The 21,872-nt window shown below is 40.3% G+C and overlaps 2 protein-coding genes across 2 annotated transcripts in view; one reads left to right on the top strand and one right to left on the bottom strand.

Moving 5' to 3' along the window:
• LOC126484617 (mediator of RNA polymerase II transcription subunit 20) overlaps positions 1-5,680 on the bottom strand; it is a 602,543-nt gene extending 596,863 nt beyond the window's left edge. The window contains exon 1 of the mRNA XM_050108202.1: positions 5,545-5,680. Coding sequence (XP_049964159.1) covers positions 5,545-5,558 — 14 coding nt within the window. The 5' untranslated portion in view covers positions 5,559-5,680. The remainder of the gene's footprint in view (positions 1-5,544) is intronic.
• Positions 5,681-6,649: 969 nt separating this feature from the next.
• The window catches only part of LOC126484315 (vacuolar fusion protein MON1 homolog A), a 110,018-nt gene continuing 94,795 nt past the window's right edge, over positions 6,650-21,872 (top strand). The window contains exons 1-3 of the mRNA XM_050107752.1: positions 6,650-7,100; positions 10,553-10,728; positions 21,377-21,574. Coding sequence (XP_049963709.1) covers positions 6,819-7,100; positions 10,553-10,728; positions 21,377-21,574 — 656 coding nt within the window. The 5' untranslated portion in view covers positions 6,650-6,818. The remainder of the gene's footprint in view (positions 7,101-10,552; positions 10,729-21,376; positions 21,575-21,872) is intronic.

Raw genomic sequence — 21,872 nt, 5'->3', positions numbered from 1 at the left:
TAGGTATTTAGTTGAATTTACAGCCTTTAGATTTGACTGATTTATTGTATAACTGAGTTTTAACGGATTCCTTTTGGCACTGTTGTGGATGACCTCACACTTTTTGTTATTTAGAGTCAACTGCCACTTTTCACACCATTCAGATATCTTTTCTAAATTGTTTTGCAATTTGTTGTGATCTTCTGATGACTTTATTAGTCGCTAAACGACAGCGTCATCTGCAAACAACCTAAGACGGCTGCTCAGATTGTCTCCCAAATCATTTATATAGATAAGGAACAGCAAAGGGTCTATAACACTACCTTGGGGAACGCCAGAAGTCTCTTCTGTTTTACTTGATGATCTCTCTAACAGGAAATCACAAATCCACTAACATGACTGAGACGATATTCCATAAGCATGCAATTTCACTATAAGGTGCTTGTGTGGTACAGTGTCAAAAGCCTTCTGCAAATCCAGAAATACGGATTCGATCTGAAATGCCTTCTCAATAGCACTCAACACTTCATGCAAATAAACGGCTGGTTGTATTTCACAAGAACAATGTTTTCTAAACCCATGTTGATTGTGTGTCAATAGACCATTTCCTTTGAGGTAATTCATAATGTTCGAACACAATATATGTTCCAGAATCGTGCTGCATTTCAACGTTAATGATATTGGCCTGTAATTTAGAAGATTACTCCTACTACCTTTCTTGAATATTGGTGTGACCTGTGCAACTTTCCAGTCTTTGGGTACGGCAAGTTGCCTCACTACTTTGAGGGTATTTACTTCGTCCTCTTTTGTGAAGGCATTTCAGAAGGCTGTGTTTAGTAACTCTGCTTTGGCAGCACTGCCTTCAATAGTATCCCCATTCCTGTCATGCAGAGAAGGGACTGATTGTTTCTCGCCGTTCGCATACTTCACGTAGGACCAGAATCTCTCTGGATTTTCTGCTAGGTTTCGAGACAATGTTTTGTTGTGGAAACTGTTATAAGCATTTCGCATTGAAGTCCGTACTAAATTTGGAGCTTCTGTAAAAGATCACAAATCTTGGGGATTTTGCGTCTGTTTAAATTTGGCATGTTTGTATCGTTGTTTCTGCAGCAGTGTTCTGACCTGTTTTGTGCACCAAGGAGGATCAGCTCTGTCATTTGTTTATTTATTTGGTATAAATCGCTCAATTGCTGCCAATACTATTTCTTTGAATTCAACCCACATCTGGTCTACACTTATATTATTAATTTGGAAGGAGTGGAGATTGTCTCTCAGGAAGGCTTCAAGTGAATTTTTATCTGCTTTTGAATTGGTATATTTTTCATTTATTTTTGGAGGATTTGGGGGTTACAATATTCATCTTGCTACAACAACCCTGAGTTCACTAATCCCTGTGTCTGTTTTGATGCTCATTATTAATTCAGGATTATTTGTTGCTAAGAGGAAAGCGTATTTTCACAGCCATTTGCTATTTGCATGTGCTCACGAACTAACTACTCGAAATAATTTTCAGAGAATACTTTTAGTGCAATTCCAGATAATGTTTTATGCACACCTCCAGAATTAAACATGTACTTTCACCAACATATCGAGGGTAAATTAAAGTCACCACCAGCTATAATCGTACGAGTCGGGTACGTTGATGAAACCAAACTCAAGTTTTCTTTGTACCTTTCAGCAAACTATCATCAGAACTGGGAGGGCGGTAAAAGGATCCAATTATTATTTCATTCCAGTTGCCAACAATGACCTCTGCCCATACTAACTCACAGGAACTATCTATTTCAATTTCGCGCCAAGATAAACTACTTCTAACAGCAACAAACACGCCACCGCCAACCGTTTTTAGCCTATCCTTTCGGAACACAGTTAGGTTCTTCGCAAAAATTTCAGCTGAACATATCTGCAGCCTTAGCCAACTTTCAGTGCCTATAATGATTTGAGCATTGGTGCTTTCTTTTAGCACTTGCGAGCTCTGGTACTTTCCCAACACAGCTACGACAATTTACAACTGTTATACCAAGGGTTCCTCTATCTACGTTCTTCCTGTGTGCAGCCTGCACACTTTGTGACTGAAGCCCTTCTTGCATTTTCCCGAGACCCTTTAACCTGAAAAACCGCCCAGTCCACACCACACAGCCCCTGCTACCCGTGTAGCTGCCTCCTGCATATAGTGGACACCTGACCTATTCAGCAGAATCCGAAACCCAACCACCCTTTGGCGCAAGTCGAGGAATCTGCAGCCTGCATGGTCAGAGAAATGTCTGAGCCTCTGATTCAGACCCCCATGACTCAGCTCTGTACCAGAGATCCACAATCGGTCCTGTTGACTATGCTGTAAATGGTCAGCTCTGCTTTCATCTCGCAAGCAAGACTGGCAGCCTTTACGAAGTGACACACATCATTCATACCGACATGAGCAACGACCTGCAGTTGGCTGCATCCCGTGCTCTTCATGGCATCTGGGAGGACCTGTAGCACACCTGGAATTACTCCACCCAGTATGCACAAAGAGTGCACATTGGTTTTCTTTCCCTTCTTGGCAGCCATGTCCCTACGGGGCCCCATAAGGCGCCTAACGTTAGAGCTCTCAACTATCAATAATCCCATCCTCTGTGATTGTCTGGATCTTGCAGGCTGAGAGATTTCCTCTGAAACAGGACAGGAGACAGCATCTGGCTCAGCTATAGACAGCACCTGAACCTGATTGTCAGACAAACCAGGGAGCCCTTATGTGCGGCCAACTGGGAAGTCCTTTGCCGCCTGCTATGCCCCAGAGCGACCTACCACTCAACCACAGGTGAGGGGTCAATCTCAGTGCGAGCAGTAACTGGGTTGGCCACAGGTGATGACCGATCGGTAGACTCAGAAGTGCTGGATGTCCATTAGATCCCCACGGCTGGCCCACAACAGTGGTGACCATCTACTGCAGCCTGAAGCTGAGTAACCGAAGCCATCACAGCCTGATGCTGATAGTGAAGTGTCACCAACTCAGCTTGCATCCGCACACAATAATCGCAGTTTCTGTCCATACTAAAGACCATGGAAAACTAAACTATGCAGATAAACGGACTATCGGCATGTGCTGTGCAACTCTACTGTAGACCCTGACGAAAGTGCAGGAACTGTGTCTAATAAATTAGATTAATACGCAGAGATTCAAAAACCTAACTACCAAAGACTCAGGTGATAACTAAATAATTCACCCCTGATTAGGAACTGATGAGATCATTAGAAACAGAGCATGAAGTTTGAATTGGGAAATGATGCTGGCCACAACAATTCAAAGAAACAGTTGCAACATTCACCTTATCACAGAAAAACTAAGATGAATGGGAAGATGAGGATTTGAAATGAAATTCTCACAAATAGGCCTATTAGCCCTGTGTCAACAGAAATCTGAGAAAAGATAAGCCAGCTGCATAGCATACACTTAGCAATCAGCAAATGTTTCACTCAAAAAAATTCAAACAGTTATTTCATGAAACAAGGAAAAATTGTAGATACTGTTATCAACTCTCAAATATTGTGAATCTCACTCTTGTATCCAAAAGAGAAACAATAGATGGAACAGTACTACAATAGGCTACATTAAAAAACAGTTACAATGAACAATAATAATTGCAAAAATGATAGTATAACAAACAGATAAAATGGGACTTTGGAAAAGAAATGCCTTGCTTTTCATCTGAGGTTGTGCAGAATACACTCACCTGCTAAACATTTCACAAATAGTAAGCATTCTTTTAAGCTATGAAAAAAAAAATAATAAGAAAAAAAATGGAGATCAAAGATGTCTTGTGTTAATAGCAAACCAAAGTACAACCAGAACTCATTACACATTTCGTAACACTAGTAGTATCAAAACACATTATACAAGGAGAACTAAGAAGAGCTTAATAGTTCTAATTTTTTAAATGTAACAATTTTTAAAAAGGTAGCTATTACACCATAAGTAAAACAGTTCACTAGGAAGCACACTCAATAAACTGCAAACAAACGAAGCACAGTCAGACAAATAGCGCTAAGTTTCAAAAACTGGAGAGGAATTCTGCCTTACACAAATTAGAGTTTTGTATTTTTTGTTTTTATCTGGATACATTACAGCACTTTTGGTGCTCTCTTCAGTGGGTTCATTTGCTCATTTTCTTACTCACATGAAGCTATTAGCTGTGCCCGCTGGTAGCTTTTAATCCACTGTACAATCAACAGCTTGTCTTGGTTTTTGGTGCTCTTGTGTTTTTTTTTCCCCTTGGTTGTGTTGTGTTAACATGCTAATTTCTTTTGCTTTGTTATTCCACAAATATTTTGTATTATTTGTTAGCTAAGCACCAAGTTTCTGCCAACTGCTAACAAATCATACAAAATGTGTGTGTGTAATGCCAACAGCAAAAGAAATAAGCAAGTTAACACCAGGAAGAGAAAGAACACCAAAACATCAAAAGCCATGATGAACTGTAGATTAGGCAGTAGATTCGAAGCTACCAGCATACACAACAAATAACTTCATGTGAGTATGAAAATAAACAAATAAATCCACTGAACACAGCAGAAAATTACTGAAACATATCTGGATGAAAACGAAACTATAAAACAGTGTCTTGTGTAAGGTGGCATTTCTTTCCAGTTTTATACAGCAAACGCAGAAAAAAAACAACTGCAATGTTCAAAAGATGATTACTTAACTTTCAAGTTATGCTTATAATGGTATAATGAGGCACAAAGTCGGAATGTTTCGAAATTTCTCTGGGCACCAAGTACTTTCCTGAGTAATCATTAAAAGGCACTTTTATTTTATTTTGTGCAACCCTATTCAATTCACCACCAACGACACAAACAACTCTGTTGTAATAGTCCAAAGCGCTCAAGTTTTGTTCTTCGTAAACAGAATTTGCGATTTGCTTGCATTTGAAACTACGCTTATCTTATGTCTGACAGCAGTAGTCGAGATTTACTTCCACGACCATATTTTTTTACATGTGTTGGAGTCATACGTCGTTGCTCAGTTTCTGACAGCTGAACACCTTTTCCTATTTCTTACACTATAGTTTCGCCATTGTTAGTACATCACTCCTGTCGCAAGTTATATTACATAAACAATTTTTCTTCTGCAATTTTTAACTCGACGTTTAGTAACAAAGGATTTCGTCTACTGATGAAATGGTTCACTATCGGCATACTAGTAATCGTACACATCATGTGTGTAGGTACATAGTAAGTACTTCAAAAATATAATTGTGCACCTATCGAAGTGTCTTTACTAAACATAGGGCCTACATAAATATCAGTCAAGGTAAAAGAGTAGGCCAAACCGGTAGTTCGTATGTTATCACATTCTACGTAACTGTAGCGTATGTATACCACCAGTACATTAGAAACTGACTCACAAATTGTGACTTATCTTTAATTCCTTTATATTTCAGGGTGGTCGGAAATATAAATCACCTAAACGGTCTGCATGAAAAATTCTGCAACGAACTTCATTAACATCTTGAGGTTACACTATACGTTACAAAATTAGCCTACAGTTATGATGAAAAACAAATAACGCCCATTAAAACTTACACTGTTACACCCATTGCAAATATTCCAACACCGAGACGTTAACACACACAATAAACAACCGCACAACCTCAACTCGAATTCACTTCAACCGCCACTGTTTATTTACAAAAGAAGTTCCGAAGGCGCAACACACCGCAATCGGATACCAAAGATAATATCGTTCAGCGCAGACTTTGAACTTCAATATATTTGAAACAAAGTCGATCTTAAACAAGTAGAAAGAGAGTCAGTTATTCTTCCCACTAATTTTTAAAAATTCAGCCGCGCTTGGATATTAAAATAACTTGTCTTCAAAAGTAAAGAGCTACTTGTCACAATCAAAATAGTCGATTCACGCTAGACGGAATGCAACGACCATGCATTCCAAATGGAGGCATTCAACGGAACGGGACGAGAAGGTCCGGAACGTTAATGTAAAGGTTTCTCGGGCAGGATGTTTTGACGTCGAGGCTGGACGGTCCAGACTTCGACTGCTAACACCGGAAATTAACCGAGATTGGCTTTGCTCAAGGATGTTAGGTGATTAATGTTTCATAGACCAAGACAAATTTAATCAAATAAAAACTTTTCCTGTTAAGAATCGTCTGTCTGATCATGATGCACAGCTAGTTACAGTATATGATATAGCTCCATACAGTAACGCAAAACAGTGCTCCAAAATAGTGTGTTCCATTAACGATTTAACACTTCAAAGACAGAAATTTGAGAGATGCTGCATTAATTGAAATAGTAAACAGTATGCGTGAATATGTACCTGGAATTGATGTAGCTACAACAAAATTAAAAATTCGAAGCATTCGAAATGCTTACATGAATGAACATAAAAAGTACTGAAATCATTTAAGAGTGGTGCGTCTACTGACGGTATTTATAAACCCAGCCTTGCTTGGTTTGAAGCTGCAGACCGGTTCTTAAAACATGTAGTCGAGACAAGAGAGACGAGAAACACTTTGGTAAGTAATATGTTACATTTATTATGTTTCCGAAACATCTTATTTAGTAATATGTACAGCCGTTTAATCAGCTGAGACAGGTGACGCCATTTTGCAAACTGCGCAGTGACCAGTGACGAAGAATTTGTGGCGTCCTGTGTGAAAGGTAGCTCACAGCACCGTTCCAGAATGACTTGTGGCGATACTTTCGTTGCGTGTGTGAATCCGGTTTCAGATGCGTCGCCACGGCGCTGGCTATCGACTTGATACCAGAAAGATTAGAGCTCACCCGTTTGTTTATTTAGTGTGTATACTGCGCTCGAAGTGCTTTGCTGCTAAGTAATGGCGTCAAGTGTAAGTGAAGTGGAAAGTAAACAGTTGCTTTCCGAAACGAACGAAGATCCTGATGTCGTCGCTGACTTTGAACCAGGAGCATGCAAAGAAAGCATGCTCGTCACGACAGATTCTTTTGAAGAACTGGAACAGGAAATGGACTCTAGTTTTGACGACAGACAGATGAAGGAAAGTACTACTAGTACCATTAGCGAAATTCAAGAGGAACTGCATGACACAACTGTTCCGGAAGATTCAGCATCTGATGATGACAAGCTTAAAAATGATGTGGTAAGTGAGACTTGCCGTTAACATTAGTTGACACAACATTAAAGTAACTTACGAGTTACACATGAAATTCAGTTATTTACTTCGGATCATGGTGATGTACAACAGGATTTGTTATTAACTGTCTTCACTTCTAAATAATGCTAGAATCACTGGTGCAGAATCATGCCTCTAATTATAATATGATTGAACACTTGCTTCAGTTTGTATATAATTTACAGTCACGCTTTGTATGTTGCGTAATTGTTGTGGTCTTCAGTCAAGTCCTTTCAACTCTGCATAACAGCTGCAACCTGTGCCCTTTTGAATCAGATTAGGCCTACTGCAGTCAAGCTGTGGTCTCCCTCTATAACTTTTACGCCATAGACTTCTTCCATTGCCAAACTGACAGTTCCTTGATGCCTCAGTGTGTCCTATCGACTGACTTATTCTTTTAGGCAGTTTGTGCTATAAGTTATTGATTCACTGCCCCCTTATTAGTAATTCAATATACTGAACTAATTTTCAGCATTCTTCTGTTTTTTTCCCCCACATTTGAAAAGCTTCTATTCTCTTATGGTGTGAACCATTTGTAGTCCATGTTTCATTTCCGTACGCGGATGCACGTCATACAAATACATTCAGAAAATACTTCTTTACTTTGAAATATATATTTGATGCTAACTAACCTCATTTTCATAGGTGTTTCTATCGTCAGTGTGCATTTTGTATATGCTTTACTTCATCGGTCATCACGTAAATTGCCGTCTAAATAGCAGAACTTATCTGCTACTGTTATATCCCATTTCCTTATCTAATTCTCTCAGTATTGTCTGATTCTATTACCCTTCATTTTGCTTCAGTTGATATCCATTTTGTATCCTCTTTTCAATACAATATTTATTCCCGTCATGAAAATTCTGAGAATTTTGCTGGAGCTGCATATTCACAGTATGATCAGTCTTTTTGCTATTAAGGAAGTATTGTGGAAGTAGCATTTGGAATTTGTTCTGCTATTGATGAAATTTCCAGCTAAGCTTTCTCCATGAGGTGCTCTGCTTTGACACATAACATCATGAATATGGCAGAAATGGCTACTTCCAGCATATGCAAAATGACAGTGGTGTCACTACATACACATGCCAACAAAGGCGAACAAAAATAAAATGAAACTAGCAGAATGACTGCGGAAAATTGGTTGTTTAGTGCGGGGACAACAATTAAGATATCACACCATCCCCACACAAATACTACCCAAAAAATTTAAATTACAGAATTCTGCTGTACCAACAAAACCACAAGACTCGGACATTTCCCTTGACCTATATAGCTCAACTGTAGCTACCGATACCAAAAAGCCAACATCTGCAACCTCGAAAAGTGGGACCAAAACCAACGACTCGAAAACCCAAATACCCAATATTCACTACATCAATTGAAACGCAACCTACCTACTATAAATATACAACACACACAACATCACAATTACTGTAGAAGAAAACCAGAACAAAAATTAATTACCAACAAAAGCCTCCAGCAGTACCATCTAGGTTGCTCAAGCTGACAATGCCATATGTACATGTCCATGGTCCAAGCCGCCAGAACTCTTGTCAATCTCACGTTGAAGCCACAAATGTGACATCTAACATATTCAGCAAGAAGACCAAAAATCTGCAGAAACTGTAGGAGAGGCATCATATCAGCACCCATCTCAAATCATAGTGATACACTTGTGAACTTCACTGTCATATCTATACCTGACAGGAAAAGCAATTAAAAAAAATTAGACATCTTTCCACACAACAAACACCAAACGAATCAGACTTAACAAAAACGCCAAACACATAAACAAAAAACAGTTTAATATCTCACTGAAAACTCTTCTACAATCCGTGTTATTGCACCAACTACCCAAACTGAAAACCACGATAGCAATGAAAAGTCAAATGAAATGAATACCACAACGTTTAAACTTGGCACGTCCAGATTGGCAATCAGAGGGCACCATCAAATATAAAAACACATGTACAAACACAACCAACTCAAAACCTCTGTGCCATAGTGATGTCACACCCCACAACACTATTACGCACAGGTCAAAGCAGACGGGTGAAAGTGGATGCTTCCATTGATCCAATGTGGATACAGTGTTGACAAAAGCATGTGACAGTGTACCAAAACACGATAGTTTCTATGCAAGACATGTCAATTCCTGACTTATGTCAATTCCTGACTTGGGGAAAGAAACGGTTTTATTTTGCCTTGATGGAACCATACTAGGGCATGCAACCATTGTAGTGTACAGATACAGTTTGCAGGGAAGTCATTTGACAGTTTAGTTAATTGGCAATTTCCTTGGATTCTCAGATCCCGACAGCTCTGAAGTCACCATCAGGGCAGAGTTTCACCAAATACCATTCCATCATTTATAAGCTGGCTGTGCTGTAGTCAACTGTACAAGAGTCTTTCTTACATGAAATCATTTAATGGATTTCTCACTCATGCCGTGATCTACCATATGACATGGATATAAAGACATGTCCAGGGATTTTTTCAAATTTTTGAGCCTTTCTGTCCCAATGTCATTTTATGTGCTGACTTGGTGATCATCATGACTGCCAGTAATGTAGTATCCACAGAGAGGAGACCAATTCAGTGTTCCTTATTTGTGGAAAATATTTGTAGCTCGCTCTTCATTAAGTTACATGATCATGACACATCGGTTATTAACGACAATTCAGCAGATAGAAGGATGATAGGATAAAACTGGTTTTGTGTTCAGTCCTCATTCTCACATGTTGGAGAGGGTGGGACAGTTTCTTAAAGCACACAGCACTTCAAAATCCTTTACCATTTTAGATTGCCACTACAATAACTTACAGTAAGAGAGTCTTCCATAGCCTTTCAGTCTGTTTCTGTGATCATTTCGTTAAGATTTAGATGAGAAATTTACAATCATTGCAAGTCTGTATTCTGCATTCAGGTTTCTGGAGCAAATGAGATGTGACCCAGAGAAGAAAGTTCTTATCTACTGATTTCCTTATTGCACCCTGAAGCATGTAGCAGATGTACTTGGTAGCGTCTGTAAGTTCATAACATAGCAGATATAATTGGTTCCAAGATACTTTAGAACCCAGGTAAACATGTGAGCTGAAATAGGCTACCATTTTGCTATTGCACCAGTAGGCTGCTGATTGGTGAGATAAAAGGAGCCAGAAGTTCGTAGTAGCATTATTTAATTCTGCCGGCCATGGCATGATCCTTTCAGTAATTTTAAGATGAAGCTACTCATATGTCCTTATAAAGACTGTGGTGTGATAATTAAGGTGTCTGTTATGGTCACACAGGTTTGATTCAATTACTTTTCAGAAATTCGTACTGAAGAACAAAATGATTGTGCAGTATATGCAATATGAAACTGTAATTTATTTGGATGGCAGTGAGAAATTGACAAAAAAAAATTTTTTTGATTACAGGAGGAATTAGCCTCACAACTAAGTGAAGCAAGTTTGACTTCAAATGAAGAGGGTACAACAGCCGCTACTCCAGTTGGTTCTGTGCCAGAAGAAGAGTATTGGAACAACACTGAATGGAAGGCAAAAAAGAAACATGTATTCATTCTAAGTACAGCTGGTAAACCTATATATTCAAGGTAGCTATCTCGGCATTCGTTTTATGGTGTATGACGAAACATAATGTGAAATGTGGAACTCATAATGCAGTTAAGTTCTACAGCTTACTTAATTTTGTAGCAATGGCCAACACAACCTTTGACTACCTGGTGGAGCATCTGATCCTAACAAGTTGTCCATCTTCTACAGTGTATTTTGTGTAAGTGGTGCTCCACATCTTTGTGTTTGAAAAAGAAAGACATGACTACCAGGAAGCTGCAGTAGCACTTCTCCTTATTCAGCAATTAGCTTCAGTAGCATCATCAACTGACCGAAGTCATTGTGATTTAGAGTAGAGAGGCTGTGTAATTGTCAATGAAATGAATAAAATCATATTGCAGATTCCCAGCAGTCTTGTCTTTATGTTTAAAATCTTAAAAATTTTGCCAGCCATGAACCATGGACCTTGCTGCAGAAAGGTGGCTTATGTGTGTCAATGTTACAGACAGCTGTACAGTAGGAGGGGTAACTGTGGAGAAGCCTGACTGACATATTGTTCTGGAAGAGGGAAGTGGCGGCCTTTTCAGTAGTGGCAGGGGCAACAGGCAGGATGATGGACTCATCTGGTCCTGTAACATTAACTAATATGGCCTTGGCGTGCTGCTGCCATGAAAGACCGAAAGCAAGGGGAAAGTACAGTCATTAATTTGCCTGAGGATATGCAGCTTTACTGTATGGATTAATGACGATTGTATCCTCTGGGATAAAATATTCCAGAGGTAAAACAATTCCACATTCAGATCTTTTGATGGGGTTACTCAGGAGGCTGCTGTCACCAAAGAAAACAAATCTGGAATTCTACGGGTTGGAATGTGGATCCTTTATCAGGTTGGAGGATAATGAATTTAAAAAAGATAAATGAGTTGGTGGAAGTTATCAAGGGAGTTACTGAAATGCGATGGCAAGAAGAATGGGACTTCTGGTCAGTTGAATACAGGAGTAGATGTAACAACAGATAAGAAAATTGATGTGCAGATAAGCTATGAATGGCATGGTGAATGTATTACTATAGCCAATAGAGACAAAAGCCAAGACCCACAATAAAAGTATATGTGTGTACTAGTTCCACAGATGATGAAGAGATGGAAAGATTTTATATTGAACAAAAGAAATTATTTGCATCGTTATCACATTAACTGAACGTTTATTATGGGATACAGAAATTCAATAGAAGGTAAAGGAAGATGAGGACTATCTTATACTTAGGGTAAGGTAAGAAAGGGTTTAGGGTATTTAATTAATGGTACACTTCATGTAAAGATAAGACACTTTATTGGTCTGTACACAAACAAGATAAACAACTGCTAACACAGAATATACTAGTACTGTCCTGCTAGTTATTTTGCGTAACGCATGTCTGGCAAGTGGTCACACTCTGATCCTCGTAGTGCAGCAGGTAGCAGAGCACTGCTGCTGGAGAGCACAGTCTTTCTGGCAGGTCATTTGCAACATTTTCAATGAAGACGCTACACTACACATCCACAAGGGAAAAAAAAAAAGTTTTCAACTAACTTTAACTAAGAAATGTGTGCTGGATTGAAAGGGAACAGCACTTTTCATCTGCAATGTGTTTGTATTGTTGCTAGATGCTGGTGGGACGGCGGGTGTCTCAAGTTGGGTGCTACACCTGGGTGGGCAGTGGTTGGTTGGTTTCCAATTGTGCAGCTGTGCTCGGGATAACGTGGTGCCGGCAGCTGCAGCATGCTGGATTTTCTATGTCTGGGGTTGGCCTGCTTTTCAACAGCATTTTCTGCACTCAGGTAGCCTGGCTTTCACCAGTCAATGGACACTACATCACCTACTCCTTTAGTGCTGAGAGGGACTGGCCTAGCATTCCATCCTGTAATCATGTTATGGGCTTTGGTAAGGCAGCTCCATTTATTTGTGAAGTTGGACACGTTGGGGAAAAAACAATGCTTCGCCAGTGGCAGATCTTTGAAAACACAAGTAGAATATTTTCTGTGCTGTGTAGTTCCACTCCATCGCATGGCCTCCATTTGTGTCTGGAGATCTGCAAGAAAGTCTTGAACAGGGCATGGGGGGGTTGGGGGTGTGCATGGTGTTGTTTGAAAACTTTCCTGGTAGATGGAAAGGTTCACCATACACCAGCACTGATGTGGAAGCCTGCAGGTCTTTTTTTAATGCAATGTGCAATCTCAACAGCACTACAGGGAAGGTGTCAGTACGCAAATCTGTTGTATGGCACATTATAGTGGCTTTCAAGAAAGGGTGTAGGCCTCCACAGTAATGTTTGCAATTGCCTGACATGGTATTTACTTGTTCTGTGTATCCTTTACAGCCTGGCCATTGAACAAAGTATCCCTGCTTCCCACTTCTGACCCTGGATTCAGCTGAAACATGAAATTCAACCACAGGTGAGTGTGTGCACCACATTCTCAGTAGTTGTGTTTCCACTGGAAATATCTCTGACCAGCTGGTGTACCTGTCATTCACAGTGAGACAGTACTGGTAGTTATGTGCGACTGGGGATGGTCGTACCATGTCCACATGGGCGTGTGAGAATCATGCCTGTGGAATGTCAAAACTTTCGAGCAGAGCTCGTACATACAGCATTGTTTTGTTCTTCTGGCAGGGAGTTGCAGGTCTGTGTCCATGTATGGCACTGCTTCTGTACACTGGGCCACACACAATGCCGCATTACTAGTGTCCATGTAGAGCCAATTCCCTGATGGGTGAGTGCGTGTTGTAAGTTGAAATCCTGTGGTCATAGAAGAGCAGGCAATTATAACCACTGTTGGCTCATCACAGTACATCTGTTCCTTGATGCATAGTAACGGTATGTGACAGGATTGCAGGGCCATCTGGTCTTGCAGCAGACCCTTTAACTCCTCAGTCTTTTGTGGTGCTGCTAGTTTTGTGAAAGCCACAGCTCTGGAAATGCTGTCTACTCTAGACAAAATGTTGGCGATGACGTTCTTCAAACCGTTTTAATAGTGAATGTTTGTTGTACATTGTGAAATAAAATTTATTCAATTGATTTACACTGGTGTGTAGGTATTTTGTGGCAGTGAAAATAAGTCAGTGGCCGATGGTCTGTATACACATTATGAACTTATGCCGTTCCACTGTGAATCAGAAGTATTTAAATGCTTCATGGGCTCCTCAAAGTTCTGTGTAAATTGTGGCCAAGAGTGCTGCTTCTCCATGATCTTGGAGAAGACACCTAAAGGCTGCCAGTTTGTATTCTGCAGCAGCACAGCACCAGCAGCATGGGATGAGGTGTTTGAGAAAATCACTAGCGGGGCATCGGTGACAGGATGCGCAGTCATGGTATGATGCATGGGGCTGCCGAGGACAGCCTAGCAGTTCTGGGTTAAAAAAGACAGTAAAAGTTTATTATCTACATGTACCGAAATATTTCACTCACTGGTTTTAGGGCTGGGTGAGATGTAAGTGCAGTGATGTGTTCAGCTGCTAAATATGCACCCAAAATCCCAAGAATGTCACATTGTTAGCATCAGTGACGCATTTAGCTGGATTTATGAGGATTATGTAGTCATAAAGCTTCCAGAAAATTGTGTAGCTGTCTTTCATGTTCTTCTGAGAACGATGATGTCACCAACACATCATATGTTCATGCAAAGCAGAAGTCTAGTCCCCACAAAACTTCAGCGATAAAGTGCTGAAAAGTCTGTGCTGCTTTCTGTAGGCAGTATGATGTGTGGATTTTCAGATAATCCATAGGGGATAGTTATTGCAGTTTGAGGATGTTCTCTGCTGCCACTTCTATATGGTTATAGGTATCAGGCTTTTATTAAGTCCAACATTGCAAAAATGATGCATCCTGTCAAGAGACATGCAAAATCTCCAATATGACACACAGGGTCTTGGTTAGTAATTGTCAGAGCTTCATCATCGATAATCGACACCAGGGCATCTGGGTTCTTTTGTACCGATGAAGGGAAAGAAGCCCAGTTGCTTTCTAATAGTTGTGCTGTGCCTGCTTGGGTCACAATGTCAAAGTTTGCCTTTATAATGCGGAACTTCTTGGGTGCCAGCCATCTAGGCTGTGAGAAAACAGGAGGACCAGACGTGGTCTTGGTCCTAGTGTGATGCTCTTTTGAGTGGTGTGGTGGTGATGGCACTCTTGCAGGTCACATGACTGATGGGATCTTATTTAGCAGTTGCGCCAGTGGCAGCAGTGTGGGGAGGAAGTGTACTGACAGATCACTGCTCTGTGTGGGTTGGCATGTGACCTGTAGTGATGTGACACTGTCCAAAATGAAAGCATTCCACACATCTAGGATGAAGTCATAGGACAGAAACCCAGCCCAATGTTATTGCAGGTTGTGACTATAGATTGCCAAATTGCCTCTCAAATGACCTTCATAGACCAACTTACAGTGATGTGACACCGTCCAAAATGAAAGGATTCCACACATCTAGTATGAAGTCATAGAACAGGGAATCCAGCACAGTGTTATCACAGGTCATGTCTGTGACTATAGATAGCCAAATTGCCACTCGAATGACTTTCATAGACCAGTGTTCAAATTTAGTCATGAGCCCAAATGGTTTGCTCCTAGATATGAGCAGACCATTTGTGGCTGCTAAGTCGTAATCTGTGTGCTCATGGTAACCACAGCAGGTGCCTGGGAAACACCCACATCCGACCTGGTATCCACCGGAAACTGCTTTTTAGTGGGTCTGTCTGTTACCATTAAATGTTGTGGTAATTGCCCGGGTTGGTGCTCATGGCAGATTTACTCACCTGGCGTGGGAGGCTGCTGTTCACGTTTCCAACCCAAGAACATGGCATTCTGCATCTACTTGCTCTGACCTAAATTGATGGTGGTGAGCAGAAAGCACACATTGCATTGTGTGTTTGATGGCATACAGTCTTGTATACACTGAGGGCGGCGACCTGCTGTGCCAACTCATCGAGATGAGAAGTGACGTCATCCAGCCTGTTTCTGGCAGGTGTTGTTGTAAATGCCTGTGGGTCAGAAGCCTTGGATAATTTTTCTGTGATCTCTGCTAGCATGCTCAAGTTTGAGTTCTGGATTACCAAGACTAGGATGTAATGCATCTCTGGCAAGCACACATCTACATGGACAGTAGAAGAGGGTCCAGTACGTCTGATGTCTGGCCAGGCCAAGGCGCGGAGGTGTCGCAGGATCTATGATGGCTTCCTGTTGCCAATATCCTCTCTGTGCAACAAGTGTCTTAGGTGTTGTATATTAGAGAGAGAAAGCTGTCAAATGAACTCGTCTATTAATAAATCGTACTTTCCATAGGCAGATGGGTTTGTGATGTCGCTAACCTTGCTGGCAGAGTGGCTGTCTAATAGTGGCACCGCATGTGCGCATATGGTAGTCTTTTCCTGCCAGTGATGAAATGGCTTTTGATGTGCGTGAACCAAAGTGTGGACAATTTGTCCAGAGGGCTGGTGCTCCAAATACCAGGTGGTTCACTTGTGGTGCTGTGACAGATCCAGGGGGTGGTAGTGGGTAGTAAGACTCATTGGTCTTTAGCCTGCAGGCAGGTACAGGCAGAATTTCATCCGGTGTGCGTGTAGAACTAATGTTGTCAGATAGTCAGTGGCCGGCAGGTGACGTCAAAGTGCCTGGGTATGAGCTTTCCTGGCTGTGCAACTGCGACAGTTCTTGAAATTGCACTGTAGGTAGCCCCTCTACTTCTGGCCATAATCAAAGCTGCTCCTAGTGTCGCTGCTACAGTACGGCCATTTCTTCCATGTGCTGCTGTTGCTGATTCCACACTAGGTGCTGCTCTTGTCGTATCAATTGTTCCTGGTGCTGTAACTGTTGGTGCAGTTTTTCCATTTGTTCTTGTTGCTGTTGTAACTGTTCCGACATGCTTTCGTTGAGGTCACTATTTTGTGAGGTACTGAATAAACAGTACACTTCATGTAAAAACAAGGTGCTTTATTGCTCTGTATACCAAAAAATAAATAAATATCACAAATATGCTAGTATCATTCTGCTAATTATTTTGTGCTACGAGTGTCACGACAACCACACACGCTCCGACCATAGTGCCATTACAGATAGTGATGTAATGCTGCTGGAAAGTAGTCTTTCCAATGTTTGCTGTTCACGACATTGCCAGTGCAGAGATCTGGAGTGGTCTGTGACCTCAGGTCACTGCAAAGGGGGAAGCTGCTTGGTAGACTTTTGCATAGAGCACAATGAATCATTGCTAACACTTGATTGATGATAGTGGGAGGAGAATACGCTCCAAATGCATGATCGTATTTTGTACAAAACAGGGAAGTTACGTAATCTACTAAAGTGCGTGTCATTTATGTTGGCGGCCGAGTTTAGGTTCGTTCTGCGCATCTGACGTCAAAAAATACAATCAGCCAATGAACAGAGAACGACGTTGCCAGATCTCGACTGCAGAGCAGAGCACGGACGAGTGTCTTCAGTTTTAGAAACGTTCAGTCATAGATAAAGTAATAGAACAAAAGCAATGTCTTGATAGCAGACTTTGTTTTATAGAAAGTTTGGAAAAACCATTCTTTATACCAATTGCTTCATATTCTATTAATTAATTAAACCAAACAAGCAATAAGACTCCTAATTCAGGCGATAGCAAGGAAAGGTGTTTGTATCAATTTCACGAACCGCTTTTTCACAATAAAGAACAGCGGTAATTGTTTATTTCCTATTGTACTTCGACGAAGTGTGAGTAATTCATAGGCATACCAACAGTGTTTGTCAGAATTTTGCGTGAGCTGTTAGAGTCCTTCTGGATGTACATTGCAGGACGAGCTGCGCTAGCGTAACGGTTAAGGCGTTGGGTTAGTAAGCAAAACGTAAAGAGTTCAAACCTTGTGCGATGCTAAATATTTTCTTTATTTAAAAACAATATCGAAGTGTCTTACTTCACGAATATTATTCGTTTGAATGCAATTTTTTGAAATTTCTAGTGAACAACAAATAAAGAATGACAATTGATAAATAAACCCGTGGCATCCAGAATATCAAAATGCAAAACAAAAACCGAAAAATCTTATGCACCAACCTAATATGCACTCTGACAATAAATTATTCAACATGAACCGCAGATTAAAACTGAAGAAATTCCAAAACTGTGGGAAACAAAGGTGATAGGAGTCAGGTGAATTGAAAGAACTACTGGTTGTAGAAAGAGTCGAAGAACACATTAGAAAATCAGTGGATAGCTTTGAGAGATGATGCAGTTAATTTGCATAACACTATGTTTACAAAGAAATGTCTTATGTATCTAAACACAAATACATTTAGGTTTGCTGAATAGGGTCCAATAAGCTGAAAACTAGTTTCACATACACAAAAATCAGTAGAACAAAAACTATATACTTGTTATTCAACCTTAAATTTGGGGAAACACTTAAGGTATATGGTAGCACAAGCTAATTTCATGATACCTGTGATTACGCGTTACATTTAAGTATGCTCAATTTGAGTGGTTTTAATCAAAAACTTCATTATTCTGGATCCAGTTGAGTTCGAAATAAACTGTGAACATATGTTGACTGCACTGTTCTGCTCCAGTTTGACATGCTGTTTATGAATGTGGCAGTATTGGTTTACTGATGGTACCAGTAATGCAATTTAAAGTATTTTTGCAATCATTGTTTGTGAATGTCAGTTCAAAACTAGAGTTCACACAGTGCTGTCCTATGGCACAATGAACCTGTGATGTCAAGACACACAATTTGATATCCTCGTTTATTACGTAGATCCTTTAGATCAAACTTTTTTTTTTGTAATATTGATGAGCAACATTCTGCAACTGCAAAGTAACCTATTTGGTAGTTGGTTGCATGTCCAGAGCTGCTGTGAGAACCAGAATCTGTTAAGTGAATTCCATCCTCTCCCTGTGATATCCTGCCTTTATACTTGGTGTTCTGTCCTGGCCAAGCTTACAAAGGTCCACCTCACCTCTGTGCACCAGTCCACTCCAGTCCTAGGCCAAGCCAAGAGCCAGCTGAGCTTGTAAACTCACAAGAACAGCTTCCAGGCAAAAAACGGGGTGCAGTAGAAATTTTTGGATAACAGACAAACAACTCTCACAGATCAAAAGGAAAATATAAAAACACAGCAAATCAACCAACAAAAGGAAACGTATGCACACGCACACCTAAAAAATTAGACTGACAGAAAATGGAAAACAGCAAAGCAACAATGGCTAGAGGACAAATGCGAAGCAATTGAAACATGTATGAGTGTGGAACAGATATATGCCACCTACAGGAAAATTGGGCGCTTTTGAAGAAACAACAAGCAGCAATATGGATATAAAGAGCTCAGATGGCAAGCCAATACAAAGCCAAGAAGGAAAAAGCGATTGGCGGAGGGAATTTAGAGAAGTGCCACACAGAGGAAAAACTTTTGTCAGTACAGGGGAAGAGGAAGTGGATGAAAATGATACAGCAGAAATAACTGTGAGAATAATTCAACAGAGCACTGGAACACCTAACTCCAAACATATCTCCTGGAGTGGATGAATTACCTCCACATTATTGAGATCTTTGAGAGAGCCAGCCATGATAGAACTATTCCACCTTGTATTCAAGATATATCCGACAGGTGAAATACCCTAAGACTTCAAGAATACTGTAATAAATCCCATTTCAAAGGTAGATGCCATCAGATATGACTGCTGCCAAACCATCAGTTTAATAAGTCATGTTTGCAAGATACTGAGATAAATTATTTACAGAAGAATGGAAAGCCTGGTAAAAGGTGATTGTGGGGAAGATCAGTTTGGATTGCAGAGAAGTGTGGGAACATCAGAGACAATACTGATGCTGTGGCTTACAAGGCAAACATAAATTTGTAGCATTTGTAGGTTTAGATAAAGCTTGTGACAGTGCTGATTGGAAAAAGCTACTTGACATTCTGATAGTAAAGATTTAAACCATCTGTGGCAAGACACTTTGCACTTAGATATTTATTGGAATAAGTGAAAAGATTGTTCTTTAATATTGCCATTCATTCTCCACACATAGCTATCACTCTCTGATCACCTGAACACGGTGTCACTGGTTATTGTTCTGGAAGTTGGGTAGAGGCCTCTGGCCATTCAAATTAGGTTCCTTGTGGTTTACAATTTCTTCACTGTTTCCTCAAAGGGAGTTCGTTCCCACATGGATAAAAACACCTTTTGGATTCCTGTTAAGCTTATTTGTTGCACTCTCTCTCTCAAATTTCAGATGTTATTAAAATTTTTATACAACTTTTTCGCACTGCAACTTTTTCGCACTGCAGCTTTTTCGCACTGCAACTTTTTCGCACTGCAACTTTTTCGCACTGCAACTTTTTCGCACTGCAACTTTTTCGCACTGCAACTTTTTCGCACTGCAACTTTTTCGCACTGCAACTTTTTCGCACTGCAACTTTTTCGCACTGCAACTTTTTCGCACTGCAACTTTTTCGCACTGCAACTTTTTCGCACTGCAACTTTTTCGCACTGCAACTTTTTCGCACTGCAACTTTTTCGCACGGCAACTTTTTCGCACGGCAACTTTTTCGCACCGCAACTTGTTGCGCCCACGAGCGGACACACATACACACAAATGCAAATGAAACTAACACACTCTCTCTCTCTCTCTCTCTCTCTCTCTCTCTCTCTCTCTCTCACTCTCACACACACACACACACACACACACACACACACACACACACACACACACCCAACTGCAGTCCGGCTGCTGTGGTCTCAGCAGCCAGAAACTGCAGTTGTGTGTGTGTGTGTGTGTGTGTGTGTGTGTGTGTGTAGGGTTATCTATTTCTGATGAAGGCCTTGTTGGCCAAAAGCGGACATTCTTACAGTCTTTTTGTTGTGCCTATCTGCGACTCGGCATCTGCGCTACCCGGTGTGTAGCATCTATTCTTTTTGTCTTTAGCTTACATTGTACTGGCCCACTTAATTGTTTGATTCTTCTGTAGCTTCCGTTTCTTTCTCTTCCATAATGGCAACTGACTTGTTTTGCAATTGATCAGTTGTACCACTCTGCATATTGGCCAATTTTACATTCAGCTACTACCACAGTTTTTTTTCACAAACACCTTTTTCATGCTCCAATGCAATATTTTCCTGCTTTAGCAATAACAGTTCTCCTTCAGGTCGTTAATGTCAGTTTGACGAACAAGAATAATTTCACCTTTAGAACTTAATGTGGTAGTTAATAGCACATTTTCATCACTTACAGAGTTGATACATGTCCACTGAAGATTGTCATTTATAAATTTCAGACACACTTTTGTGCAGTTCTTGTGTAACCATAATTTGCACTTAATGCATTGAATTCCTTTGGCTACACATTTTTTTTTACACTTCCTGCATGAAGAACAATTTAAATTAAACTGATTTTGGACCCTCGTGTCACTGCATAATTCTACTAGTGCCATCTTGACTCTCCCAGTCACATTATATTTTAATCTTACATTAACAGGAATAGAGGACTTAGTGACCAGAATCATATGATGATAGTGACTAAATTCCATTTGTTATGTCCCGTTAACCTCTTATAGGATGCTCACATAAATGGTCTTTAATTTAGACAAATCTGTTTGACCAGAGCTTCCTAGTGCAGCTGTTAACTGTAGATTGCTAAACAACTTTTTAACTTAGTGTTTCATTATTTCTGTTCTTTAGATATGGCAGTGAAGATAAACTGGTGACTATATTTGGTGTAATGCAAGCACTTGTTTCATTTGTACAAGCAAATCAAGACACCATACGTTCAATACATGCAGGAAAAACTAAGTTTGTTTTCCTTTTAAAAGGGCCAATAATACTGGTGTCAGTTTCTCGTACAGAAGAAAATGTCTCCCAGCTTGTTCTGCAGCTTACGTAAGTACTTCACTTTCCACTTGACTTTAAATTACCATTGGATAATATTTGCAAATTAAAATTAATTTCAAAGTTAATTCATATTATTTCTATTGTGACAAAAGGTATGAACAAGGAGTAACATATGTGATTTTATTGTATACTATACACCCTGTGTCTCCAGTTTCAGCATTCAATCGTTTTTGTAATAAGTATATGATGATGATGATGATGATGATGATGATGAAGTCCCATGCTTCTTGACAGAGTGTAGGGGAACAATGCAGAAGACCTGCACCGCCGTATTAGGCAAGGTCTT

This window comes from Schistocerca serialis, chromosome 6, assembly GCF_023864345.2.
Source record: "Schistocerca serialis cubense isolate TAMUIC-IGC-003099 chromosome 6, iqSchSeri2.2, whole genome shotgun sequence".
NCBI classification, from domain to species: Eukaryota; Metazoa; Arthropoda; class Insecta; order Orthoptera; family Acrididae; genus Schistocerca; species Schistocerca serialis.
The sequence above is the reverse complement of the archived record's forward strand: the minus strand, read 5'-3'. Positions and strand labels throughout refer to the sequence as shown.